This window comes from Anolis carolinensis, chromosome 5 (genome assembly GCF_035594765.1).
Source record: "Anolis carolinensis isolate JA03-04 chromosome 5, rAnoCar3.1.pri, whole genome shotgun sequence".
In the NCBI taxonomy this organism is placed as follows: Eukaryota; Metazoa; Chordata; class Lepidosauria; order Squamata; family Dactyloidae; genus Anolis; species Anolis carolinensis.
In genome coordinates, this window is record NC_085845.1 from 167,105,103 (window position 1) to 167,130,628 (window position 25,526).

Here is a 25,526-nt window from a genome sequence, read left to right on the forward strand (position 1 = left end):
TGTTTGAAGCCAACGTGAATGTTGTAATTAATCACCTTAAGTAGCATTAATGGCCTTGCCAGCTTCATGTCCTGGCGTCCAACAGGCAAGAGTTCTTTCTCCCACGCTGGACCTTCCACAGATATACAGTAGAGTCTCACTAATCCAAGCCTCGCTTATCCAAGCCTCTGGATTATCCAAGCCATTTTTGTAGTCAATGTTTTCAATATATCGTGATATTTTGGTACTAAATTCATAAATACAGGAATTACAACATAACATTATTGTGTATTGAACTACTTTTTCTGTCAAATGTGTTGTATAACATGATGTTTTGATGCTTAATTTGTAAAATCATAACCTAATTTGATGTTTAATAGGCTTTTCCTTAATCCCTCCTTATTATCCAAGATATTCGCTTATCCAAGCTTCTGCCGGCCTGATAAGCTTGGATAAGTGAGACTCTACTGTATAAACGTTCCTTGCTTAGTTTTTCCAATATACCTCCTCTCTGAAGATGCATGCCACAGATGTAGGCGAAACGTCAGGGAAGAATGCTTCTGAAACATGGCCATACAGCCTGGAAAACTCACAACAAGCTTGTGATTCTGGCCATGAAATGAAAATAAATGAAAGATACAAAAGCCTGTTGGAACGAAAATAAATGGAAATGTGAGGCTCTCTTGTCTAGTCTGTGTATTTGTGGAGGACTTGGGGGCGGAGCCTGTGGAGGGCTGGGGGCGGGGCGAGATGGGAGGGAGGGGGCAGAGTTTGGGGAGGCATCGAGGGGGCGGGGCGAGGAAAAGGGGGCGTGGTCTGAGCGAGGCTCAACTCCCCTAGCCACGCCCCTGCCTTCTCCGCGTGACCCGGCGGCGCGATGGCGGCTGCGGCAGAGCGCACCGACGAGCTGGTGCGGGAGTATCTGCTCTTCCGCGGCTTCACCAGCACTTTGAAGCAGCTGGACGCGGAGATCAAGGCGGACAAGGAGAAGGGCTTCCGGGTGAGGGATGCAGGGATGCGCCGGGAAACGGGGAGGAGCGCTTCCCCCACTCTCCCTCCCTCCCTCCTTCTCCCCTTTTGTCCTTTCGCTTTGACTCGGCCCCCCAGTGCTGCACGTGAGAATGCCGCACACGCGTGTCGGGCGGGCTTGCGTTCATAGTGGCAGCTGGCTGGAGAGGCCTGTTCTTGTGACTCTACACTGCCGGTTTGACACCACTTTCATTGCCATGTCTGTATTCATGGGATTTGTAGTTTAGGGCGGCCACTCTTCGGCAGAGAAAGCGAAAGACCTTGTGAAACTACAACTCTCAGGATACCGTTGAGCCATGGCAGTTAGAGTGGTGTCAGACTGCATTCATTCAGGCATGGGCAAACTTTGGCCTTTCAGGTGTTTTGGACTTCAACTCCCAGCTTAAGCGGCTGAGGGGGAAAAGGAAAGGGCCTGAGGCCAGGAATTCTGGGAGTTGAAGTCCAAAACACCTGGTGTAGATGCACCCAGTGTCCACCCACCCAGGAGACTGGAGATGTCAAGCAGGAGGTTAATAAGAAAGGGAAGAGTGTTTGGACACTTCTCTTTCCCATCTGAATGAGCAACAGGGGAGAAATGAGATTTCTGCCTCCATCCTTTTGGGTTGAAGTCATTTAAAACTTTATTTAAAAACACTGTCTGCCCAAAGACAAACTAGAACTTATTTTTGCAAACACACCGCCAAAAAATATTCTAGAAATCCCCAATTTTTAATTCCTCACTAATGCTATGAATATTGGGCCTGACGGAAGTTTTCACACAGTCGGAATTAATATATTTCTCGCTGAAGGCTTTCATGGCCGGAATCACTGGGTTGCTGTAAACTTTCCAGGCTGTATGGCCATGTTCCAGAAGCATTCTCTCCTGACATTTTGCACACATCTGTGGCAGGCATCCTCAAAGGTTGAGGGGTATTTTGAAAACTAGGCAAGTGGGGTTTATATATCTGTGGAATGCCCAGGATGAGAGAAAGAACTCTTGTCTGCGTGAGGCAAGTGTTGATGTTGCAATTGGCCACTTAGATTAGCATTGAATGGCGTTTCAGCATCAAACCCTGGCTGCTTCCTGCCTGGGGATCCTTTGTTGGGAAGTGTTACCTGGCCCTGATTGTACCCTGTCTGGATTTCCCGTTTTCTGAGTGTTGTTCTTTATTTACTGTCCTGATTTTAGAGTTTTTAAAATACTGGTAGCCAGATTTTGTTCATTTTCATGGTTTCCTCCTTTCTGTTGAAATTGTCCACATGCTTGTGGATTTCAATAGCTTCTAGGTATAGTCTGCCATTGTTGTTAGAGTAGTCTAGCATTTCTATGTTCTCAAATAATATGCTGTGTCCAGGTTGGTCCATCAAGTGCTCTAGTTGATCTAGTCTACAATGCCTTTCATGTTCCTTGATTTGTGTTTGTGCAATGCTGCGTTTGGTGGACCCTATGTAGACTTCTGAACAGCAGCATGGTGTGAAAATGAACAAAACCATGAAAATGAACAAAATCTGGCTACCAGTCTTAAAAAAACTCAAAGGTCAGGACAGTAAATAAATAACAACACTCTGAAAACGGGAATTCCAGACATGAAACAAGCTAACATCTCCCCACAAAGGATTCCCTCAGGCAGGAAGCAGCCAGGCTTTGAATCTGCAATGCCATTAAATGCTAATCAAGCTGGCCTATTGCAACATTCACACTTGCCTTAAACAGACAAGAGTTCTTTCTCCCACCCTGGGCATTCCACAGATATATAAACCCCACTTGCCTAGCTTCCAACAGAACTCACACCCCACGACACTTTATTTAAAAATACTGTACTGTCTGTCCAAAGAGAAAAAAGACAAACCAGAACACTTATTTTTGCCAGCACACCGCCAAAAAATATTCTAGTTATTCCCAATTTTAAATTCCTCACTGATGCTATGAATATTGGGCCTGAAGGAAGTTTTCACAAAGTCAGAATTAATATCATATTTGCATGTAATCTACATGCCTGACCAGAAGCCTCTGCACATCTGAAACTGCAGCCAGGATGTCCCATTGGATAAGGAAGGGCACTTCCTCTGTTTCTGGATAATCTTTTTCGACCATTGCAGACTTGAAATGGAGATCACTGCCTAATCCCACACTTATAATTCTGTCTGAAATCAGAGTAAAGGTGAATAGGCCATTTGTCTAGGAAATCTTCAGTATTGGTGAAGGCTGAGGGCCCTTCCACACAGCCATATAACCCAGAATATCAAGGCTGGAAGTCCCACTATATCTGTTTTGAACTGAGTTATCTGAGTCCACACTGCCATATATTCCAGTTCAAAGCAGATATTGTGGGATTTCCTGCTTTGATATTCTGGGCTATATGACTGTGTGGAAGGCCCCTTCTACACTGTCCTTGTATCCCAGGATCTGAATCCAGGTTATCTGCTTTGAACTAGATTATATGAGTTTCCACTGCCATATAATCTGGGATAAATAATCATGGATCAGATCCTGGGATATAAGGACAGTGTAGAAGTGGCCAGAGCTTCAGTGAACGGATTCTGACTTCAGAAAGTAGTAGCACCTATGTACATAGGTGTTGGTTCCACTGGGCCTCTACTTAGTTGTCTATTTATATCACGTTTGTGTTGTAACGATCCTCTGTAATAAGGCATGCATAATAGGTAAAGAGCAAAGAACACAAAGGCCTTGCTGTCCCTTATTCAATGAACAGGTATCTAGGTTCCCTTTTGATGTTGAACCACAATGGCCATCTGCTAAAACATCAGCGGATGCTTTTGGGAATCGTATCCCTAAAAAGGAGAGGAAATGTATGTATGTATTTATTTTATTTACTACACTTGTATCCTGCCGTTCTCATCCCGAAGGTGACTCAAGAGTGGCCTTACAAAGGCAGCGATTCGATGCCACACATATACATATCGATAAATCAACAATACATTAAAACCCAAAACAATTAAAACATCAACATTAAAACATCAATTAAAATCACGCAATCGGAATCATATTCCAGGGCTCTTATTGCACTGTTCAGATTTACTGACCAAAGGCTTGGTCCCAAAGCCACGTTTTTAGTTTTTTTCCTGGAGATCAGGAAGGAGGGAAATGCCTTCTCCATTAGTCTATTATCCTGTTTTCCACTCCAGTGAACCAGATGCCTATAATACCTTGCTTGCTGTCTTATTCCCCAACAACAGGTAGCCAAAGATGCATACTGGGTCTGAACCTGGAGGTATATATTATCTAATCCAGGGATTTGAGAAAATGTTGTCTAAAAAGATGTGAATGATTACTTCAGGAACTACTGAGGTTATGTGAATGCACAATGCACCTCAGAACTGATTCCATATGTTTCAATTACCTATAACTTTTGTTAATTTTTCATTTTCCCCCCAGAAGAATGTAATAATTTCTAAGAATAATCTAATGTTTTACAAACCAAATGTCAGATGATTCCAAGTGTGTGTCATAACAGAATGTTACATCACTTGGCTTCAAACAATATTTGTATTTGTTTTGCAAACAACTATTCAGTGGAGCTCTAGCTCCAGGGCCATTGCAGATGTCAGGATCTGGGTTATGTGGATGGAAAGGAATTCCATGTATTAAAGTGAAAGACAAGCTTGTGAGGCATATTCATGAAAGCTCTTCATAGTTCAAACAGCTGGCTATTACAGACTTTGTCCCAATTGTCCTGTATGAAGACTTTCCAAATGTGCAATACTGCAATATAAAAGAGCTTCAAGCAGATTGACCAGGATTTATCCCACACTCTTTTGTCTTCTCTGTAGTTCATTAGATATGGATAATTATGTCTTACCTTATAAGCTTCCAAATATAAATAATATCACTATTAAATCTGAATAGAGTTTTAAATGCATATTTTTCCAGTTCCTGTGCAGCCATGAGATCATAATTTCATATACGATTAAAACTGTAGATAAATAAATTGTGATCTTAATAGGTACTGCCAGAATATGCTGCAGTGGCCTACTTTATCTTTTTCTTGAGGCCACTTCCTTAGTTGTAATCCCATAGCCCCACTCGTCCATATATTTAATTGCATCTTTTGTTTTGTTATGATGTTGCAATTGCCTGCCGTGCTAATATACTTCCATTTAAGTTGGTGGCACACTGCCATCTGCAGTCATCTAGGTTCTTATCCTTAACTATCTCTCCTCCACCCCTTCATCCTATTGTCATACAATGGGAAACGTAGGCCCTTCAGATTCTATTGGATCAATATTTCCCAGCTATCTTCACCATTGACTAAACTGGCTGTGGCTGCTGAAAGGTGAAGTACAACACAATCCCTTCCTCATTTTAAAAAGGCAATCTCATAACACTTTGTAACAAAAATTGAAAAAGATTCTGTTCCTGGTTTGAAAGTGTTATTACTTGCTTAATTGTGAACTATTTACTTTGAAAGTAGTTGTTACTCCAAAAAAATCATTTCTATGGCTATCATTAACTCTGTTGAATTGGTGTTTTTTTCATGTTAGGAGCAAATTGTGCTGCAGGATGTCCCACAAAAACAAAGTTTTTGCAGTTGAATAAACCTTTCCCATGTTTTTTTTAAATAGAGCCCATTTGGAAATGACATTTATAACCTAGCAACAAAAATTGTGTTACATAGTGTAAGTCAAGATGGAAACTTTGACCTTGGAAAAGAAAGTGTTAAAGTAGATCGGATCATTGAACAAGATGATTCCATCACGAGTTAGAATACCAAGGATGACTGAAGCCTTCTTTTGAAAGCAGAAATGAAATGCTCTGTTGAAATCGTCCTTCTTGATTTCAGTTAGTCTCTTAACCAATGAACAATGAAGCATTTGGTTGGGATATGACAAAGGGGAAGTCTCAGTCAAGTCTAAGTTCATAGCATTTCCCCAAGCCTTGCTTCTCTAATAGTAAGGAGTGTCTTCCTGGAAAATCTTGGCCTCCTCACTGCCTTGTGCTGTATCACAAAGACCAGCTCTTAGCAATAGGCATAATGAGGGGATTGCCAGGGAACAGATAATGGGAGGTGACAGTCAGGTGTTGAAGGAGATGGCCGTTTGCTGTGCAGGTTTCTGCTTTGGACCTGCTTGGGAAGATCACTGTCCCACCACTAATGTTGAAGAAATTTCATTTGACAGCCTAGTTGGCTCTTGAATATGGAACAAAATTGTAACTGCCATAAACTATTGTTTTTATTTTGTTTTGTCTCAGGCAGGAAAATGTCTTGTAACAGGCCTACTATAAAAGCTTCTCCAGAAAGTGAATGTTGTGCTAAATTTTGGACAATTGAAGCTGACAATTACATGAGCTAGAACTAATTGCTTCTTTTGGGTTTATTTTCAGGTGGATAAAATAGTGGATCAACTTCTACAGTTCGTTCACAGCTATGATCTGGCTGCCCTCAGGGATTATTGGAGTTATCTCGACAGGCGTCTTTTTAGCCGATTGGAGGATGTGTACCGGCCAACAGTGAACAAGCTGAAAATCAGTTTATACCGCTACTACCTCGTTCACACTGTGCAGGTCTGTGCCAAGTGAGCCTGAAATCTAAATGCTACGGTTTGTTAGGAGAACCAGTACTTTGCCTAAGTGTGCGCCACAAAGTGCCACACAGAGCTTTCTGTGCTTTGTGCTGTTTGGTGGGAAAGGCCTAAGAGTTTTGGGTTGAGAACACACTAAGCAGTGAAATCTATAATGGGAGGTGCTGGTGGTGCAGAAATCTGAGCTTTTTTCTGTTTTCTCTATTTTAGACAAACAGGAATGATAAGACACAAGAGTTCTTTCTCAAGCAAGCTGCTGAACTTCAAAACCAAGCCGAGTGGAAGGACTGGTTTGTTCTGCCCTTTATCCCGAGCCCAGAAACAAACCCTATCTTTGCCTCATATTTTTCCCGCCAGTGGGCAGATACTTTCATTGTGTCCCTGCACAACTTCTTGAGTGTTGTATTTCAGTGCATGCATATCCTTTTTAACTGTGGAAGACTAATTTTTAAACCTCTAGATATATTTTCTGCAAGTCACATTGTTTGGGCTTTTGGCAGGTGGTCATCCCCAATCCACCTTGCTAGGACCAAAACTTAGAAGAATTCCCATTTTTTGGGGTGGTACAGCTTTGCCTTGTTGGCTGGGGAGCTCTCCTAGTTTTATTTCCAAAAGGCAATTCCAAATTCCAGCTAGGACTTTATGTTAAACACACCAAGACTTGGCATTGTTCTGGCTGTACTGTTCTATTCTGTAGCCCATAGAAATGTACATTTCTTCACTGAATCGAAGAATCAAGTGCAATGCAACCAAAGACTGGGTGATTTTCATATAAATTGGCATGTAACATTTGACCTAACTTTCATTGAGATAGAATTTTGCTTCATTCTTGTCTTCAGAGACATCCAGTTTTAGTGTTGTTGTTTTTTGCCTCCTTCCAACAGTATGCCGTCTAATTATTTCTTCCTATGTGACAATTTGACTCTTCTTTCAGCAAAATTAATTTTCCTAATGTAGCTTCACAGTTCTGCTCTTTTTCATACTATAGGTAAGAATGTTATGGCAGCACCAGCACAACAACCCTAAAAAAGGGATTCCCCCAGGCAGGAAGCAGCCAGGCCTTGAAGCTAAAAGTCCATTCAGTGCTAATCAAGGTGGTCAGCTGCAACTTTCACACTTCCCCCAAACAGACGTTCTTTCTCCTACCCTGAACATTCCACAGATACATAAACCCCACTTGCCTAGTTTCCAACAGACCTCACAACCTCTGGGGATGCCAGTCATAGATGTAGGCGAAACGTCAGGAGAGAATGCTTCTGGAACATGGCCATACAGCCCAGAAAACCCACAACAAAACCACCAGCACAACTGCTGGACAGCTTTGTAGTAGGTCGGTGGTTCTCAACCTGTGGGTCCCCAGGTGTTTTGGCATCCAACTCTCAGAAATCCCAGCCAGTTTACCAGCTGTCAGGATTTCTGGGAGTTGAAGGGCAAAACATCTGAGGATCCATAAGTTGAGAACCACTGTAGTAGGTGATGTTGGTAGTTAGCTTTTAACTTGTTTTCTATAATTCCCCTTCTGTCATTTATGATAATCGTAAAATCCTTGTGTGATAGAGGCTCTACATCTAATAGAAAGATGGGGAAATTGATGTTTTTGATAAAACAGTAGAGTCACACAAGTAGCGCACATCTATTTCTATTTTCCATAGGCTCAAATAGGTCTTAAAGTTTCTCTGGAAAATGCTTATGCTATGATGCACCTCTGAAAGAAGGCATGTGTTTTGTTTTTACATCCTTAACATGTCTTACCCGTACCAGTAATCTTGAATTTTGAGACGGAGTGTCAGAGGAGTAATCTCCTTCAGGAAGAAAATGAAATCCTACGCCAGAAGGTAAAAGGAATTCTTAATTTCTGTGCCAAATATATATATAGTTTTAGTATTAAAATGAAACTATTCACCTCATTCTTAAGTCTTGAAGACAGGAATCCTGGATTAGCAAATCATGGTGTGAATGAGCAAGAATGTGGAACAGTTATGTTTTTGGATTGCAACTCCCAGAACTCCACAACTAACATAGTCTACTACCTTTTCCAAGTTCTGCTTCTCCTCTCATTCCTATAGATTAACAAACTTCAAAACAATACCTTTCATAGGCGTGTCATTGAGCATGCACCAATAAACCAGGATAACAAGCTATTCACATTATAAACTGCTTTTTTATTCTTGTTTGATCTTATTTAATCAAAATCCCTCTTTTTTCTTGGTCATGTGGAGTGGAGTGAACAACTTACATTGATATGTTGCTTATGCCATAATTCTTGTCCTTAAATGCTATCTAAACACAACTCTTGTGTCTGTATATATATGTGTGTGTATTGAGAGAGAGAAATTGTGTATGATATAAATCAGAACTTGGAAATATTGAATTCTTGGATTCCCTTTAGCCTGTGTGGCTATTAGTGGGAGCGATAATGTCAACTGTAATCCAAGAAGGTAACATTTCCAAGCACTGATAATATGTTTTGCATTCCCATGGAAGTGCAGTTCATCCACTTTCTTCTTCCTTTTTCCCTCCCCCATTTTGTAAGCTCTTTGCCTTGCAGGCAGAACACTCCCGGCTCAAGAAAGAGGAACAGCAGCAGCAGCAGCAGCAGCAACAAGAGGAGGAGGAATTGATACTGCAACACAAGTTACCTTCCTATGTGGCAAACATGGACCATCTGGGGGATACAGAGCTGTGAGTCTCAATGCAAGAGGCAGGGTCAGGCAGCTGCACAGCTGGATGACATATGCATTTTGACCTTGGCACAATTATTTGCTTTCTGGCAAATTTGGGCAGGCATCATTTAGTGTGTTTTACTTTCAAAAGACCACCAATCTCCAGTGAATCTTCAGTGATGCATGGCATAAATCAGACATGGGCAAACTTCGGCCCTCTAGGTGTTTTGGACGTTAACTTCCACAATTCCTAACATCCTACCGGCTGGCATTGGTCATTTATCTTTACCAGGAAGCATAGTTTGCTTTCTGCTTACTCTAAGAAATTTGTACTCAGTCTCCTTTATAATAGCTCTTTGCCACATGACGCTGGCTCTTTGGCTTAGGAATGGAGATAAGCACCAACCCCCAGAATCAGACATGACTAGACTTAATGTCAGGGAAAACCTTTACCTAATCCAGTCTTGAGCTATATAGGAAGGAGCCCAAATATCCTATGAGGTTAGCAGTTGAAAACAGTAATTTTTGAGGGGGAAATTGGATTGGGGAGAGTTTTCTCTAATGTTTGTGCTCAGTTGGGAAGGTTTTGACTGGCTTTTCAGTCTAAGCGCAGCTGGAAGTTGACCATAGAGTTGCATTGGAGGAGCTAGAGATTTCTAGAGAGGCTTTATGTTGTGTTGAAAATAGTTTAAAAAACAGTTTTCCTATTTTACAGGGTCTCTGCACCCCTCACCTTCATGGAAGTGAAGGGCCTGAACTATATAGACATTTTTAACTCTTTAAAGTTGTGTGAATAAAGCATGCTTTTAAAAACACTTTACTTGTTTCAAAAGAGACTTCCATGTTTAGTTTCCCTCCCACAAAGATTCCCCTCCCCCAGAAATGGGAAATACTGGCACCTTCCACACAGCTGAATAAAATTCCACATTATCTGCTTTGAACTGGAATATATGGGAGTGTAGACTCAGAAAACCCAGTTCAAAGCAGATATTGTGGGATTTTCTGCTTGATATTCTGAGTTATATGGCTATGTGGAATGGCCCACTGAAAATAAAAAAAGAGAAGGTTTGCATTTGTCCAGGCATTGACCTCATTAAGCAGTAGATATAAAGTATGTACTCTATAACAAGGGAGGTGGGTCTCAAGAAATCACAAAGCCAAGGGTGATCTTGTATAGAATGAGCCTATGCCATGTGTGGAGCCTTTTGGGGATGACTGGTCTTAATTTCCTTCCGTCCTTCCTTCCGTCCTTCCTTCCTTCCTTCCTTCCTTCCTTCCTTCCTTCCTTCCTCACCTTCAGTGACATGACATGTAGCCAAAGGAATACGGCTCATTCTCTCCAGGCTCGAGGAGGATTCCTGTCTTCCTTGTTGTCCCAAGGCAAAAAAGGGGCTTCTAGAACTCCACAGACAACAGGAATTGCATCAACGCAGACCGTCCTGACTCCTCCAGGGAAGAAAGAGCAATCAAGCCAACATGTAAGGACAGAAACATGGGCATCTGCATCACTGTAATTCTAAGCGTAGGGTGGTAAGGTACTTTTTTTGCTTCTTAGCGTTTAGAATCATCTTGAGTGACCAATGAGTTCGCTTTTATGCGCAAGCTATTTTTTGTTGCTACTGCAGCATGTATATAAGGATAAAGTAGTTTTATAGTCAAAATACCTGCCATCTCTCCTTGTGTTCAGCCATGACTGCTTGCAGTTACTTCTTGAGAGCTTTATACATTCCCTACCTTGGCATGGATGACCTAAATATACTAAAGCCAAATATGTCCATAACTCAATTATCAAGACAAGTGCACAACTGCAGTGGGCATGGGGCCTAGACTATCACCTTAGTGCTCCCATGTTCCCAAAAATCCTAGTTGGAAGAGTCTAGACGTCTGGTTTGTATTTTGTGGCTGGTCTGTAGGGAGAAGACTGGATCCAAGAGTGATATTTGAGTGTTACGAGCTCAGTTAGAGTGTGTGATTGTAATCTGTTTTTACTGTTACATATTTATTTGCTCACGTGTTTAGTTGTTTTATAGTTGATGGGGTCTGCTTTTATTGTAATGTGGCATTGAATTTTGCTGGAGTTATAAGCCCCTCTGGGGTGAGAAAGGTGGGGTATAAATGAAGTAAATAAATAAATATTATTTTCTAAAGAATATAGATGGGGTTTAGGTTCTTGGAAAAGGAGCACCAAGGAATACAAATAATCCCCTGGAAAAGGTTCCATGCAGCCTACAAGCCAAACTTGCCCCAATAATATCCATTTCCAAGTGGAGGCTGGAAGCATAAGGAAGAGAGAAATAATATGCAAGACTTTCCATACTTCTAAACAATTCTTTTAGAGCAGAGTTTCTCAAACTGTGCTCCTCCAGATGTTTTGGACTTCAGCTCCCACAATTCCTAACAGCTAGTAAGCTGTCTGGGATTTCTGGGAGCTGAAGTCCAAAACATCTGGAGGAGCACAATTTGAGAAACTCTGTTTTAGAGGACTGCCGGTTGAACCATGGGACTTTAGAGCAGTACTTCTCAACCTGTGGGCCGTGGCCCAGCAGTGGGCTGCAAGAACAAAAATCTGATCCGCAAACCTTCATCCTCTTTATTTTATTTCCTCTCCTCTCCTTTATGCAGAGCTGAGCATTGCATTGGATAGACCACATCAGCACATTATAAAATATAGTTTTCTGTGGGTGAGCAGAAGGCGAGTACTGGGTGGCATATGTTCTGTATCAGAAACTAAAACTGATATGCTCTATCCAATGCAGTTTTCTGAATCAGCTCCCCAAATAACCATACGGAATCTAAAGTTGACCAAAAACTGATTCGTAACCCTTTTGGTACTAATGTTGGAGAGTGATCCCTGGTCAAAGTGGGCCCTGGTCAAAAAAAGGTTGGGAACCACTGATTTAGAGCATCAAAAATTGACAATTCATCCCTTGCTTTCTAGAGCATCAAAGGGAAGGAAACGGCAACCAGCTGCAGGGAATCAAAAAGTCATTTCAGTAGCCTGTTGACAACAGAGTCCAGCTCAGTTCAACAGCGTCAGAGGCGCCTGCAGGACCACGGGAAGGAAAGGAAAGAGCTCTTGTCCAAAACAACTTCCCAGGTATGAAGCTGATCTCTTGGTTGCATTGCTTTACGTTTCTTCCCTTTTTGCTGTGTGTGGTAAGGAGGAGCAGACTTTCTAGGGTTGATACTTCTCCCTCATGCTTGGTTTTGTGTGTGGGACGGAGAGAGCAATTAATTGTTTCCTCTGTTCATTTTAAAATGAGTCATGCATTTCCACTTAGTAAGGGACGAAGAGGCAGCAGTGCTATTGTCATTCTGTCTTGTGACTTGAGGCAGGAAGTGAGGATTCTTCTTTCCCCCCAAGAATGCAATTTATTCAGAGTTTGTCCTTCAGTTCAGCGGTTGGCTTCCATTTGCTGGTTTGCTGGTTTCTTTTACAGAATGTGAATAGCTGCAGTACATGAGGGCACAACTTTGGCAGAGCTGCTGCTGCTAAGGAGAGAAGGGGTTGATAGAGCAATTTGCATTTTTTTAAAAATGCTTGGGAGACGTGTCATAGGTCCTTGGGGATGGATGTGTGAGTTAGAGAACTGTTTGGATGCATAGTTCTTGTAGGCTGGAATAGTCCTCAGTTGCATGTGCCTTGTATACAGAAAGAGATGCTATTGCAGGTTTCCCCACTTATCTGATAGAGTATGGCGCATTGTCAGAAAGCAGAACCCATGCAGGGGGACACTAAGGGATTACGAAGGCTTGCTTGGCACCAACCATGTGCACATGCACACTGCTTGCAAACCCTCTGAGATAGCTTGGCACCATTCTACCCCCAGCTTACTTTGTAAGTAGCATGTGCAGTGGTGGGGCCCTAGCACATTTTTGCAGAAGAGCGGATGAAAGAGTGGACCCTTCGTTGCATTAATGGAATTTTTCTGTAATTTGCATGTGCTGAAGGAGTGAAACGTTGAAAAATAAATTGATGAATAGTGGGGGAAGCTTGTAATTGCCCCTCTGCTCTGTATTTTAGAGTGGAATGTGTAATAACTGAATAACATGGTGTCACAAGTAGGTGTAGCTCTCTTACTGTTGACCTCCTTGTGAATAAGACAGTTCTGTATGTGATCAGCAATATATGCTTATTTTTTATTTATTTCATACATGTATCCCGTCCTTCTCACCCTTTTTTAGGGGGGGGGGGTTGCTCAGGGCGGCTTCACAACCGGCAATCATCAGATGCCAAAACAACAATTACAGAAACAAATTACAATTAAAATAGATAATTGAAACATCAATGATAAAACATCATTTCAAAATTACACTTTCTTCTGCACTGAAAGCTAGTTAGTTAGTCATGGTTTTGGTGAGGAACTTTTGAAAAAGTAATGTCTCTGTCTATTTGGGACTTCCTCCTTTATGTGCGGAGCCCCCAGTGGCACAGCGGATTAAACCGCTGAGCTGCTGAATTTGCTGACTGAAAAGTCAGTGGTTCGAATCCAAGGAGTGGAGAGAACTCTTGCTGTTAGCCCCAGCTTCTGCCAATTTAGCAGTTCTAAAACATGCAAATGTGAGTAGATCAATAGGAACCGCTCTGGTAGGAAGGTAGCGGCACTCTATGCAGTCATACCGGTCACATGACCTTGGAGGTGTATACAGACAATGCCGGTTCTTCATTTTAGAAATGGAGATGAGCACCAACCCCCAGAGTCAGGCACAACTAGAGTTAATGTCAGGGGAAAACCTTCACCTTTATGTGTGTTGCCTACTGTGTGTATCAGAATTGTTCTGGAACTTCTGGTTCCCAAGGTTTTGTAGAGAATAATATTATCAATAGTTCTCAGTTATGATATCTGTATATTGTCTCCAGTATACCAGTATATACATGTCCCCAGTAAATACAAGATGGAGAGTTGCACATGTGCTTCTGTAGTCTTATTATAGGCTGGTTATGTGAGAAACCAGGAAATTTTCCTTTTTTGGAATACATCATGAGGAATCTTCCAGCCAGCCATTCACTATATTCATTGTAAACTACAGAAATCCTTTTTTCCTCAACTGATAATAATTGAAAACCTAATTCTATATAATTAAAAATGGTTGTGATACTTTCAGAACAAAACAACATGAGATCTGTGAACATTAGCTTAAAAAGGAATCACAATTACACATTTCTCCTTAATTCTGTCAAGATTTGTAGACATTTCAGGAACTGTTTAAATAGGCTGGATGGTGTGTTGTCTAAGGGCTGTTGGACTGGACCAATGTGATGTAAGGCAGGTTCATATCTTCATATTCAGACACAGATTTTGCCTCTCCAATTCTCACAAATGTTGCAAACATCCCAGATGTTTAAAGTGTCATATGTTTCCTGAAAAGATGTTTCCTTACAACTAGGGCTTCAAAACTGATGCAGGTTTGTAATCAGAAGTATTATTATTACTCTCATCCTCATCTGGGATGCTGCAATCCTCTCAACCCATGTCGAGTCCCTTCGGGGAGATGGTGGCGGGATACAAAAATAAAGTATTATTATTATTATTATTATTATTATTATTATTATTATTATTATTATAGAATCATAGAATAGTAGAGTTGGAAGAGACCTCATGGGCCATCCAGTCCAACCCCCTGCCAAGAAGCAGGAAATCGCATTCAAAGCACCCCCGACAGATGGCCATCCAGCCTCTGCTTAAAAGCCTCCAAGGAAGGAGCCTCCACCACAGCCCGGGGGAGAGAGTTCCACTGTCGAACAGCCCTCACAGTGAGGAAGGTCTTCCTGATGTTCAGGTGGAATCTCCTTTCCTGTAGTTTGAAGCCATTGTTCCGTGTCCTAGTCTGCAGGGCAGCAGAAAACAAGCTTGCTCCCTCCTCCCTATGACTTCCCTTCACGTATTTGTACATGTGGCTGCTGGTAAAGTACAATACGCTGCTGTGGCATAAATTCTCGGTTATTGACTCTTCAGCAACCATGCCATGGTGGTGAAATCCCCATGTCACAGGCAGCGGTGCCAGGAAGTCATGAATTGAGGAGAACAGTATTTGTTTGAATGAATTCCTTGTAATTCTGGGAGTTGGATACTGTTCTTTCTTGCTTTTCATATACAGGAAGCCCCCACTTATCCGACAGGTTAGTGAACGGAACACTTAGATCGTAAAATAGTTGAAAAATGAGCCCAAATTATTTTAGCTTCCAAATGTATTTTAGCAGCTGAAACACATAATTAACATACTCTATCACTTTTGAATGTGCGATAAAGCTTTTTAAAAAGCTTTTGTCTGTATTCAGAAGTGATTACAGGAGGAGGCAAGCCTTGGGACCACTCACCTGCAAGCAGTCCAAAGTGAACCTTGTAGACAGGAAGAACTGACTAAACAGTAGACCCCTTGCCAGATTAATGGAACTTGCAATCAAGATGTCAGAAAGTGAGGTATCAAAAGGTGGGGGAAATCTGTACAACAGTCTTCTCCCAAGAATGGCTTCTTTGAAAGCAAGTGGATTACGCAACAAGCAAAGGACAAGGTTTCATTGACAGAAGATAATTTCTGCTACCTGCACTTGTCTGGTAGCATTTTAGCTGCTGAATGGCACAAAACTCTGGCCTGCATTCCCTAAACTCATGACTCGTTTAGCATGTTGAGATGTGGACATGAGTAGCTTAACTGTTTCTCCTGGCTTGCTGTACTATATGCAGGGTCCTTCTCTTGGTTTAGGGGCAGAATGTTGAGAAGAAGAGTGAACCTGTTACTACTGAACAAGACCCATCCCCTGAAATGCCACCCGAACAAGCCGAAACCCTGACAAAAGCTTTTGGGTCTAGCAGTGATGCTGGAGCCATCAGACAGGAACAGCCATTCATTGTCTTAAGCCAGGAAGAGTATGGAGAACACCACTCATCCATCATGCATTGCCGGTAAGGAGTACTCTCCCTCCACACCTTTTGGGAAAGGACTGGATGATGGTCAGAGAACCTTTGTGCCTCTGTGAACCTTTGTGCACTGAATTTGTGGCATTTGACTTGGACTCACTCCCAGACTCTCATCCTCAGTTTTCAGTCTGCAGACTTTGCAGAGTTGTTTTAACATTAGGGTGTGATGCGTGGTAAACATCCTTCATAAATGTTAGTGGAAATACCTTTCTTCATTGTGGTTTATGAGGTGCAGAAGAATCTGAGCACCGTGTTTCCATATTTTAGTCGAAGCAACTGTGAATGTTCCACTCCCTTTGTGTAGGAGAATCCTTTTGTACCTTTTGAGACTGAGAAAGAGAAATTTTTAGCATAAGCTTTCGTGGACTGGATTCCTCATGCTAGAAGTGTATTTTTCTCTGTTAGTCTCAAACGTACTACACGATTGTCTGTGTCTTATGATGAAACAGATTAAATCAAATGTATTATTATTATTAGTAGTAGTAGTAGTAGTAGTGGTAGTAGTGGTGGTGGTATTCTCTCTTATGAATAATGCCACTTTGTTTAGGGTTGATTGTTCTGGTCGAAGAGTGGCCAGCCTGGATGTGGATGGAGTAATCAAGGTCTGGTCTTTCAACCCCATGATGCAGACAAAAGCTTCCTCCATTTCCAAGTCCCCCCTGCTCTCTCTAGAATGGGCAACCAAACGGGACAGATTGGTGAGTAAATAAAGTTGTGAAGGTAAAAGTCTGGAGCTGCTATTGAAACATTTATAATAGAATCAGTTTCCCCTTCCCTTTCACTTTTGTCCTTGGGCCTGTATTGTATGTAACTCCTTGAAGATATTAACTCACAGGATTGAGGACATACCTAAACATTGCAGTTTTTCTTGGCAGATAATTCCACTTTCCCCTTCTCGTTTCTAATTTGTTAAATGTATCCTATCTTCTGCCAAGACTTTCAGTTATATTTACTAATTAGAGATGATTAATATTTGCAAAGTCTAAGTTACACTCATAAATTATGTTAGAATGTATATTAGAATGCACTTAGTCTGGGTTCCCTAGGACATAAATCCTTTAGCAAGGTTATGTCTTCACTTCTCAGAGAAGGTAGACAAGGTAACCGTAGAAAGGTGTAATCATGTCCAATAAAACAATAGATATTCAGAACTGTACTGGAAAAGTCTGTTATTCTTTCAGGATTATATCACCTTTTACCTTTTCTCTCTCTTTTTCTTCTCTGTTCTGATTTCCAGTTGTTGCTTGGTAGTGGAGTTGGAACTGTTCGTCTTTATGACACTGAGGCGAAAAAGAACCTTTGTGAAATCAGTATTGATGAAGATATGCCCAGGTAATTCTCCTGAGCCGATTACCTTTACTTTGTGACCTCAGTTTTATTTACATTACTGCTTGCTGTAATGATACGGGATGATTCTTTGCAATTCTAGTGTTAAACCACTAGTGGAGTGGGGTTTTTTTTTTTAATGCTACAAGATGTTGTTCTGTGATACAAAGCACACACTCTTTCTATTCACATTTCTATTGCTGTAACACCCACAACAAAAAGCACAAGATATATTAGATTTATGCAGGTTGAACCTCCGTTATCTGAAATGCTTAGGACCAGAAGATTTCAGAATTTGGGGGGGGGGGGGGTTGGAATGCCTGTATTTGCATATACTATACATAATAAATTGGGGTGTTAGGAAGGGAGGCTAGTTACATATCCAGCTCTCACTGAATTTTCCTCAAGGAGCTATTACTTCACAGTAGTTGGATATTTGATGCAGGAAAGAGAAATGGGGAAGACTCTGGGATCTGCTGCTGAATGTTGGCAAATTCCCTGTGAAAAACAGATGAAAAAAAGTCTAAATGCATTAGACCAGGAGTTCCTCAAGTAAAGCCTGGTGGTTGGATGCGGTCCTCCAAGACCATTTACCTGGCCCCCGCCCTAAACTTTAGACCTTGTATAGGCCTGAGTCTGAAATGAAGGCACACAACAGCAACAATCCTAATTGACTATTTCATCAGGCCCACGCTTCTCGTTGGAAGACTGATAAGTTTATGTTGGTTAAAATTGTTCTTCATTTTCAATATTTTATTAACCTTTCATGGTTTCTTGCACTATAAATAACATATATGCAGTATATAAGAATTCATTCATGTTTTTTTCAAACTATCGCATGGCTTCCCAAACAGTCTGGGGGACTGTGAGCTGGCCGTCAGCTTAAAAGGTTTGAGTACCCCTGCATTAGACTATTGTGAACTCAAGCACTGTTGCAAAGCTCCGGCCGTCTGAACAATTGACACTATACTTATGCCCTATTCCAGAACACTCACTGCATCATTGGCCAGGCAGAATGTGAATTTGCCAGGCAGCCGGGAAGAGTTTTTCAACATGACTACTGCCCAATCCTAAAATGGCTGCCTCCCCTCATGTGTGTTTCAGAATCCTCTCCCTTGCGTGCAGCCCAAGCGGGGCTTCCTTTGTGTGTTCGGCAGCAGCATCTGGCCTTGTCAACCAGTTAGACTACACAGCTCCTGATTCGGGAGGGAAAGGTGCAAATCAAGTCCCGGGGAAACTGCTTCTCTGGGACACAAAAACCATGAAGCAGCAGGTATGAGCATGTGCAGCACCTTTCCACTTCATTGTGATTCCATTAAGAAGACTGGGAGATCTTTATATGCAGTTTTCCCACAGTTAATGAAGCATTTTCGTATTTCACTCCTCATTTATACATTTCTAATACAGTGTTCCCTCACTTATCACTGGGGTTAGGTTCCAGGACCACCCGCAATAAGTGAAAATCCGCGAAGTAGGGACACTATATTTATTTTAATATTTATACATTATTTTAGTAGTTATACACTGTTTTAAGTCTTTATCAACCAATTGTGTGTTGATAAATCACCTCCTTCTCCACCTGTTGCCACTTGGGCTCCTTTTCTCTTCTTTTGGCTTCTCCCTCAAGCTGTAATTTGTAATTTTTTATGATTAATAATAGTTTTTTAGAGTTTATTGAAAAACCGCGAAACAGCGAATCCATGAAAAGTGAACTGTGAAGTAGTGAGGGAACACTGTATAGTCTTCCTGTGAATGTTATTGGTGGTGGGAGCATCTTCACCAGAAATTGTCAAAAGTAGTTACATTTAATTATTTGGTGGGAAGACGGAGTAGCAAGAAACCACAGAAGACAAGGACAGGGTGGGGTTGGTTGAAATGACCTGAATTCCCCTCTGGTTACAGAAGGGAATGAAAGAAGAGAAGCCCAGATGGAGGAATCCGACTGAGCAACTGGACACCCTGGGGAGTAATTGTCGTCTTGTGTCTGTGCCAAAAGAACATTTCTAGGGGGAAAGACATTCAGTGAACTGTGTTTGTTTTTGTTTTGCCATTTCAGCTCCAGTTTTCCCTTGAGCCAGAGCCCATTGCTATAAACTGCACAGCCTTCAACCACAATGGGAATCTGTTGGTCACTGGAGCAGCAGATGGCGTCATCCGTCTCTTTGGTAAATTGCCAGTCTTTGAATACAATTTGTACGTTCAAATACTGTACGCCAGTTGGTTCATCCAGTACTCTTTGAGTAGGCAATTGTGGTGAGGGAGGCCTTTTTTCTCCTTCTGGGATGCTTTAGAGCAGGCATGGGCCAACTTATTTTGGACTTCAACTCCCACAATTCCTAACAGATTCAGGCCCCTTCCTTTCCCCCCTCAGCTGCTTAAGCCAATTTGTTCTTTTCCTTTTCTCCTATTTTATTTTTGAGGGGAAAATTCTCAGAGATTAAGAACTTTTGGGGAGGCCCTGCTCTTGGTTCCACCTCCTTCACAGGTGCCACTGGTGGGGACGAGAGACAGGGCCTTCTTACTAGTGGCCACTCTGCTGTGGAACTCCTTCCCCAGCAAAATTAGATCTGCTCCCTTCCTCCCATCCTTTGTAAAGAAATTAAAAACGTGGATGTGGGACCAAGCCTTCGGTCAGTAATTTCTCAGTGCAAGAGTCAATACAGATTAGTGCAATTTACAACTGGAATGGCTCCGGGCTATGCCTTGGGATTGCATGGTTTTAATCATTGTTTTAAGATCAAACTGTTTTTATTTAATTTTTTGGTTTTAATGTATACTATTTTGTTTTATTATATGTATGTACAGTATATACGGCATCGGATTGTGCCTTTTTGTAATGGCGCTCTGAGTCCCCTTTGGGGTGAGAAGGATGTGGTATAAATATAGTAATAAATAATAATTAAAAAGTGGCTTTGGAAAAAAAGCAGGATTAACTTTCTTTTCTAATTTTGTTCATTTTTGCTCCAGGCATTCAAAACTCATACAGTAGAGTCTCACTTATCCAAGCTAAATGGGCCGGCAGAAGCTTGGATAAGCGAATATCTTGGATAATAAGGAGGGATTAAGGAAAAGCCTATTAAACATCAAATCAGGTTATAATTTTATAAATTAAGCACCAAAAATCATGTTTTACAACAAATTTGACAGAAAAAGCAGTTCAATATGCAGTAATGTTATGTTGTAATTACTGTATTTACGAATTTAGCACCAAAATATCACGATATATTGAAAACATTGACTACAAAAATGGCTTGGATAATCCAGAGGCTTGGATAAGCGAGGCTTGGATTAGTGAGACTCTACTGTATTACTATATTTAGAAGGTGATTATTCTTTGTAACTTTTGGAGCCCCCAGTGGCACAATCAGTTAAACTCTTGCGCCGGCTGGACTGCTAACTGACAGGTTGGCAGTTCAAATCCAGGGAGAGCGGGTGAGCTCCCTCTGTCAGCTCCAGCTCCCTATGTGGGGACATGAGAGAAGCCTCTCACAGTATGGTAAAACATCAAACATCCAGGCGTCCCCTGGGCAATGTCCTTGCAAACGGCCAATTCTCTCACACCAGAAGCGACTTGCAGTTTCTCAAGTCACTCCTGACATGAAAAAAAAAACTTTTGGAGCCGAATTTATGCTTTGCATTCTGGTGCCCTTTCAATGGCTTTCAGCGACCATGCTGGCTGTGTATAATGGCTGATGTAGCCCGATACATGTGAAGGAAAGCAATTGGGGGAGGTAGCCTTGGAGAACTGGCTTTTAAAAAAGAGCACACACATTATATTTCTCTCTTTCAGATATGCAGCAGCACGAATGTGCAATGAGTTGGATGGCTCATGATGGGGAGGTGTATTCAGTTGAATTCAGCTATGATGAGAATGCCGTTTATAGTATTGGAGAAGATGGGAAGGTAGGTGCTTGACTCTTCATCTGCACCTTTTTCTTTTTTGATAAATGCATGTTTACATCTGTCATGAAATGACACCTGTTTCATTCTCAGCCCCAGAAAACATTTTGATAGCATTGCCATTAACTGGAAATGGTTTGATGGCACACAACAACAAAGTTGAGGGTGGACAAAGTTTAGTCCCAGATGTTCTTGAGTTATAACTCCTAGTAGGACTAACCAGTGCAACCAGCGATGAGGAATATTGAGATTGTTGTTATTATAAAGTGGGAACTTTGTCATTCCTGCTGCCTTAAGAAATTTCAGAATATTCTTAAGGATCCATCTCACCCAAGATATTTTTTTGAATTGTTACCATCAGACAGATAGTATAGGATGATAAAAACAAGGACAAATAGGCTGAGAGATGAATTTTAGGAATTGTGCAATAGTGATTAGAATGTGGAAGGATGGGTGTTTTGTTTTTGTACTGTTTATAATGTGTATTGGGGCTGGCATTTTTTTTGTTGTACAATGACATTAAAGTTATTCTGTTCTATTAAGTGCCATCGTATCTTTCTAGCAACACCATCTTAGTTTATCACAAGGTTTTCTTGGTAAGATTTGTTCAGAGGCTGACAGAGTATGGCTTGTTCAAGATCTCTCAGTGGATTTCCATGGCCAGTTGGGGATTGAACCCTGGTCTCCAGGGTCTCCTAACACTCAATGCACTATGCTACACTGACTGCAGTCCAAAACCTGGGGGACTTCATTTTGCCCAACCTTGCTGTAGCTGCCACTGTAGGAGAAACAGAAGTGTTCATGCGTTTCTTTCTGTCCCTCACTAAAGTCTATTTTGCCATCCTAGTTTATTGAATGGAACATTCACAAAAGTGGCTCGAAAGTGTCTGAATATGCCCTTCCCAGAGATGCCACCGGTCCCTTTGTGTTATCTGGCTACAGTGGATACAAGCAAGTCCAGTTCCCGCGTGGACGTCTTTTTGCCTTTGACTCTGAGGGAAACTACATGCTGACCTGCTCTTCCACTGGGGGTGTCATCTACAAGGTATGGGCTACTAGAACTGATGGCCGTGCTCCCTCCAGGGCTGGAAGCAACATGTCTCATGAGTTGCTCGGATGCCACAGTGAAAGGAAAGTATTGGCTTCACCTCCAGTTCTGGATTTTCCATTGGGATGAACAGGATGCTAGACTAGATAGGTCTTTGGTCTGATACAGCATGATTCCTATTGGATGTTAGGAATTGTGGGAGTTGAAATCCAAAACACTTGGAGGGCCGAGTTTGCCCATGCCTATCTATAGTAAAGTCTATCTATAAAGAGAGATGCAGCAAATGGGATAGGAGATTGACACTAAAGCAGTGTGCAAGCATTTCAAGTCTAGTAATGCTGAGTAACAGAGTTGGTTTTCCCTTTTAAAGAGTATCAAAAAGTGTTGTGCCTCCAGATGACACTTGGAGGCATGGGGGCAATTCAACCATTTGTAACAGTTTCTGGGTCACTTCCTGCTGTCAGCAAGGTCTCTCCTAGGCCTAATACTTCCTGGGATTTTTGCGTGTATGATGCCTTCAGAGTGTATTTTAGGACATTTGGGCAAAAATGACTTTTTTTAGTGAGCCAGTGCAGAACTCTAACATTTGATCATTTTCAAACCCCTACAACATAAACAAAACTAGAGCTGTTGCTAGTCGTGTTTGGTTCTGGGTTTAGCTGCTGGGCTCACTTTGCAAACTTGAAGGTGTCACTGCTGTGCATGCTTATTGATATCCCCCTCCACCCTGCAGCCTTGTTTGGCAGGGCCACCCAGCTTCTTATTGAAGCCAAATGCTGAATTCTATGGAACATTTAACATAGCTGCTTTTTATTTTGCGCTCCAGAGCAAAATCATGAGAAAGTTTACAAAGGCCAGTTAGAATTGCATGGCCGCTTTGCTATAAAGATACAAAACCCCATAGTATCAATTGCAAAAAATTATAAGGATATAATATGAACAGTATATTAAAAATCATGTTACTACACTTATAATTAAATAAAGACTTCCTGCTTATGGGCTTCCCAAAGTCATTTTGGTGGCCCAGTGGAAACAGAATATTGGACTGCATAAACCAGGGGTATGAATTGTATAACACTACAGATATGCTTGAAACACTATTCCAAACAACTCTAAGTACAGTAGAGTCTCACTTATCCAAGCTAAACGGGCCGGCAGAAGCTTGGATAAGCGAATATCTTGGATTATAAGGACTGATCAAGGAAAAGCCTATTAAACATCAAATTAGGTTATGATTTTACAAATTAAGCACCAAAACTTCATGTTATACAACAAATTTGACAGAAAAAGTAGTTCAATACGCAGTAATGTTATGTTGTAATTACTGTATTTATGAATTTAGCACCAAAATATCACGATATTTTGGAAACATTGACTACAAAAATGGCTTGGATTATCCAGAGGCTTGGATAAGCAAGGCTTGGATTAGTGAGACTCTACTGTAGTATAACCAATTGCAAGGGATGCTGGGAAGTGTGGTCCAGTTTGATTAGCTGCATGATTTGGGTTCCTTATGAAAGGCCATTAGTTTTAATCCAGCATGGTTCTTCTCTTGTCTACAGCTTTAGACAAAAGTAAAAAGCCAGGTGACCAAATATTTTAGATAAGTTTTGACTTACCGTATGTCTGTCTTTACTTCTCTTCCAGCTGAATAGCAATAACAAGGTCCTGGAGAGCTGCCTCTCCCTCGGGGGACACAGGGCCCCGGTGGTCACAGTGGACTGGTGCACAGCTATGGATTGCGGGACCTGCCTCACAGCCTCCATGGATGGGAAGATCAAACTAACCACTTTACTGGCACAGAAGTCTTAAGGGAGGCTGTGGTGCTAGAAAAGCACAAAATACGGACTTGGGGTGGAGATGGGGAGTCAACCAGTATTAACCATTTAGAATCAAGCAGCTGTGGAGAGGAAAGAGCAATCCAACCACTTGTCTTAACGTTGCTTTCTCCTCTAGGTCAGAAACCTTTTTTTTTTTAAAAAAAAGATGTTGATGCCAAACCACTGCCAGTTAAGAGTTTCAGTTACAGTATTTCCCTCAAATAAGGGATGCTCTTATCAGGCATGCACTGATCCCAAACTCCTTTTGAAGAGGACCAACACTGAAAGAGAAAGAAAGAGATATTTTTTTCCCTTGGGCCTGCCATACTACGTGGACTTAACGCTCCAGGACTATTTTGAGAGGCTGCAGATTTGCAGTGGTTCCAGCAAAGGGGGCAGGGAAGCCCAGCAGTATTCTGTCTGTTCCTGCATTTCTTATGAAAATAAATGTTGGACTGCATTTGGCATCTGTGTTTCTGTCACTAAGAAATGTCTGTGTAGCAGCTCAGTAAGGCATGGCTGTTTGCTGAGAGTCTTCTAGGGTAGGGCTGAGAGACGTGGTCATGCATGTGTCGTCAAATGTGAGAAACTGCCTTATGGAAAACCAGTCAGTATCATACACACAAAAGAAATGGTTCCAGATAGTAAACACATTGTAAAGGAATTACAGGCAGTCGCCAAGTTACAAATATCCGACTTACACCCACTCCTAGCTACAAATTGGGGTGAGGCAACAAGAAGTGAGAGGAAATCTACCCCTGGGAAGGAAAATTCACTTCTGTAAGAGTTTGGGGGGGGGGGGGGGGGGAAGAGATATAGTTTTTGTTTTCATGACAATCCAAAATTGTCAAAATCTAATTATCACAGGGGCAGGAAGACAGCAAAACAAACTACGTTGAATTGATTGAGACTCTCAGAGATATTGATTGAATAAACTAGCAAAATGTGCTGCAGAATGTCCCGCAAAAACAAAGTTTTAGCAGTTCAATAAACCTTTTCCATGTTTTTATGATAGAACCGATTAGGAAATGATGTTTTATAACCCAGGAACAAAAACCATTGTGTTATTTCACAGAAGTCCAGAATTATTTTCTCCTCCCTGTTGGGTGTTCAGGAGCAAAGTACCAAAAAGGCACATCTGTACACATAAGGTATCAACAAATGTAAAAGTCCTAAAGATTTGCAAGGGAAGCAGAGTGTTTAAAACATCCTTGAAAGTGGTGTTAGGGAGTAGCTGAATAATGTGATTTATTTAGAGTGTTTATATCCTGCTCTTTGGCCACAAACTCAGACCTGAACACTATCAATAGACAGAATGCTG

At 41.6% G+C, this 25,526-nt stretch overlaps 1 protein-coding gene across 2 annotated transcripts; it reads left to right on the forward strand.

The window, feature by feature from the left end:
- The first annotated feature begins 824 nt into the window (after positions 1–824).
- Positions 825–24,665, forward strand: wdr91 (WD repeat domain 91). 2 transcript variants are annotated; one of them, XM_062982860.1, is made up of 15 exons: positions 825–979; positions 6,332–6,511; positions 6,739–6,945; positions 8,280–8,363; positions 9,077–9,210; positions 10,492–10,669; positions 12,130–12,288; positions 15,897–16,096; positions 16,659–16,809; positions 17,349–17,443; positions 18,542–18,710; positions 19,494–19,602; positions 21,228–21,340; positions 22,185–22,382; positions 24,033–24,665. In XM_062982860.1, exons 1-15 carry the CDS (start codon positions 857–859, stop codon positions 24,195–24,197), a joined length of 2,265 nt encoding a protein of 754 aa, XP_062838930.1. In that variant the 5' UTR covers positions 825–856; the 3' UTR covers positions 24,198–24,665. The 2 variants fall into 2 exon arrangements, with proteins under 2 accessions (XP_062838930.1, XP_062838929.1); XM_062982859.1 differs by having other exon boundaries at positions 826–979; positions 9,062–9,210.
- Positions 24,666–25,526: the final 861 nt, after the last annotated feature.

Excerpts from the sequence above, each read along its gene's own strand:
- wdr91 (XM_062982859.1), top strand. The coding sequence starts at position 857 with ATGGCGGCTGCGGCAGAGCGCACCGACGAGCTGGTGCGGGAGTATCTG. Across the intron at positions 6,512-6,738 it reads ACCTCGTTCACACTGTGCAG|ACAAACAGGAATGATAAGAC; the intron begins GTCTGTGCCAAG and ends TCTCTATTTTAG. Across the intron at positions 21,341-22,184 it reads GTATTGGAGAAGATGGGAAG|TTTATTGAATGGAACATTCA; the intron begins GTAGGTGCTTGA and ends TTGCCATCCTAG.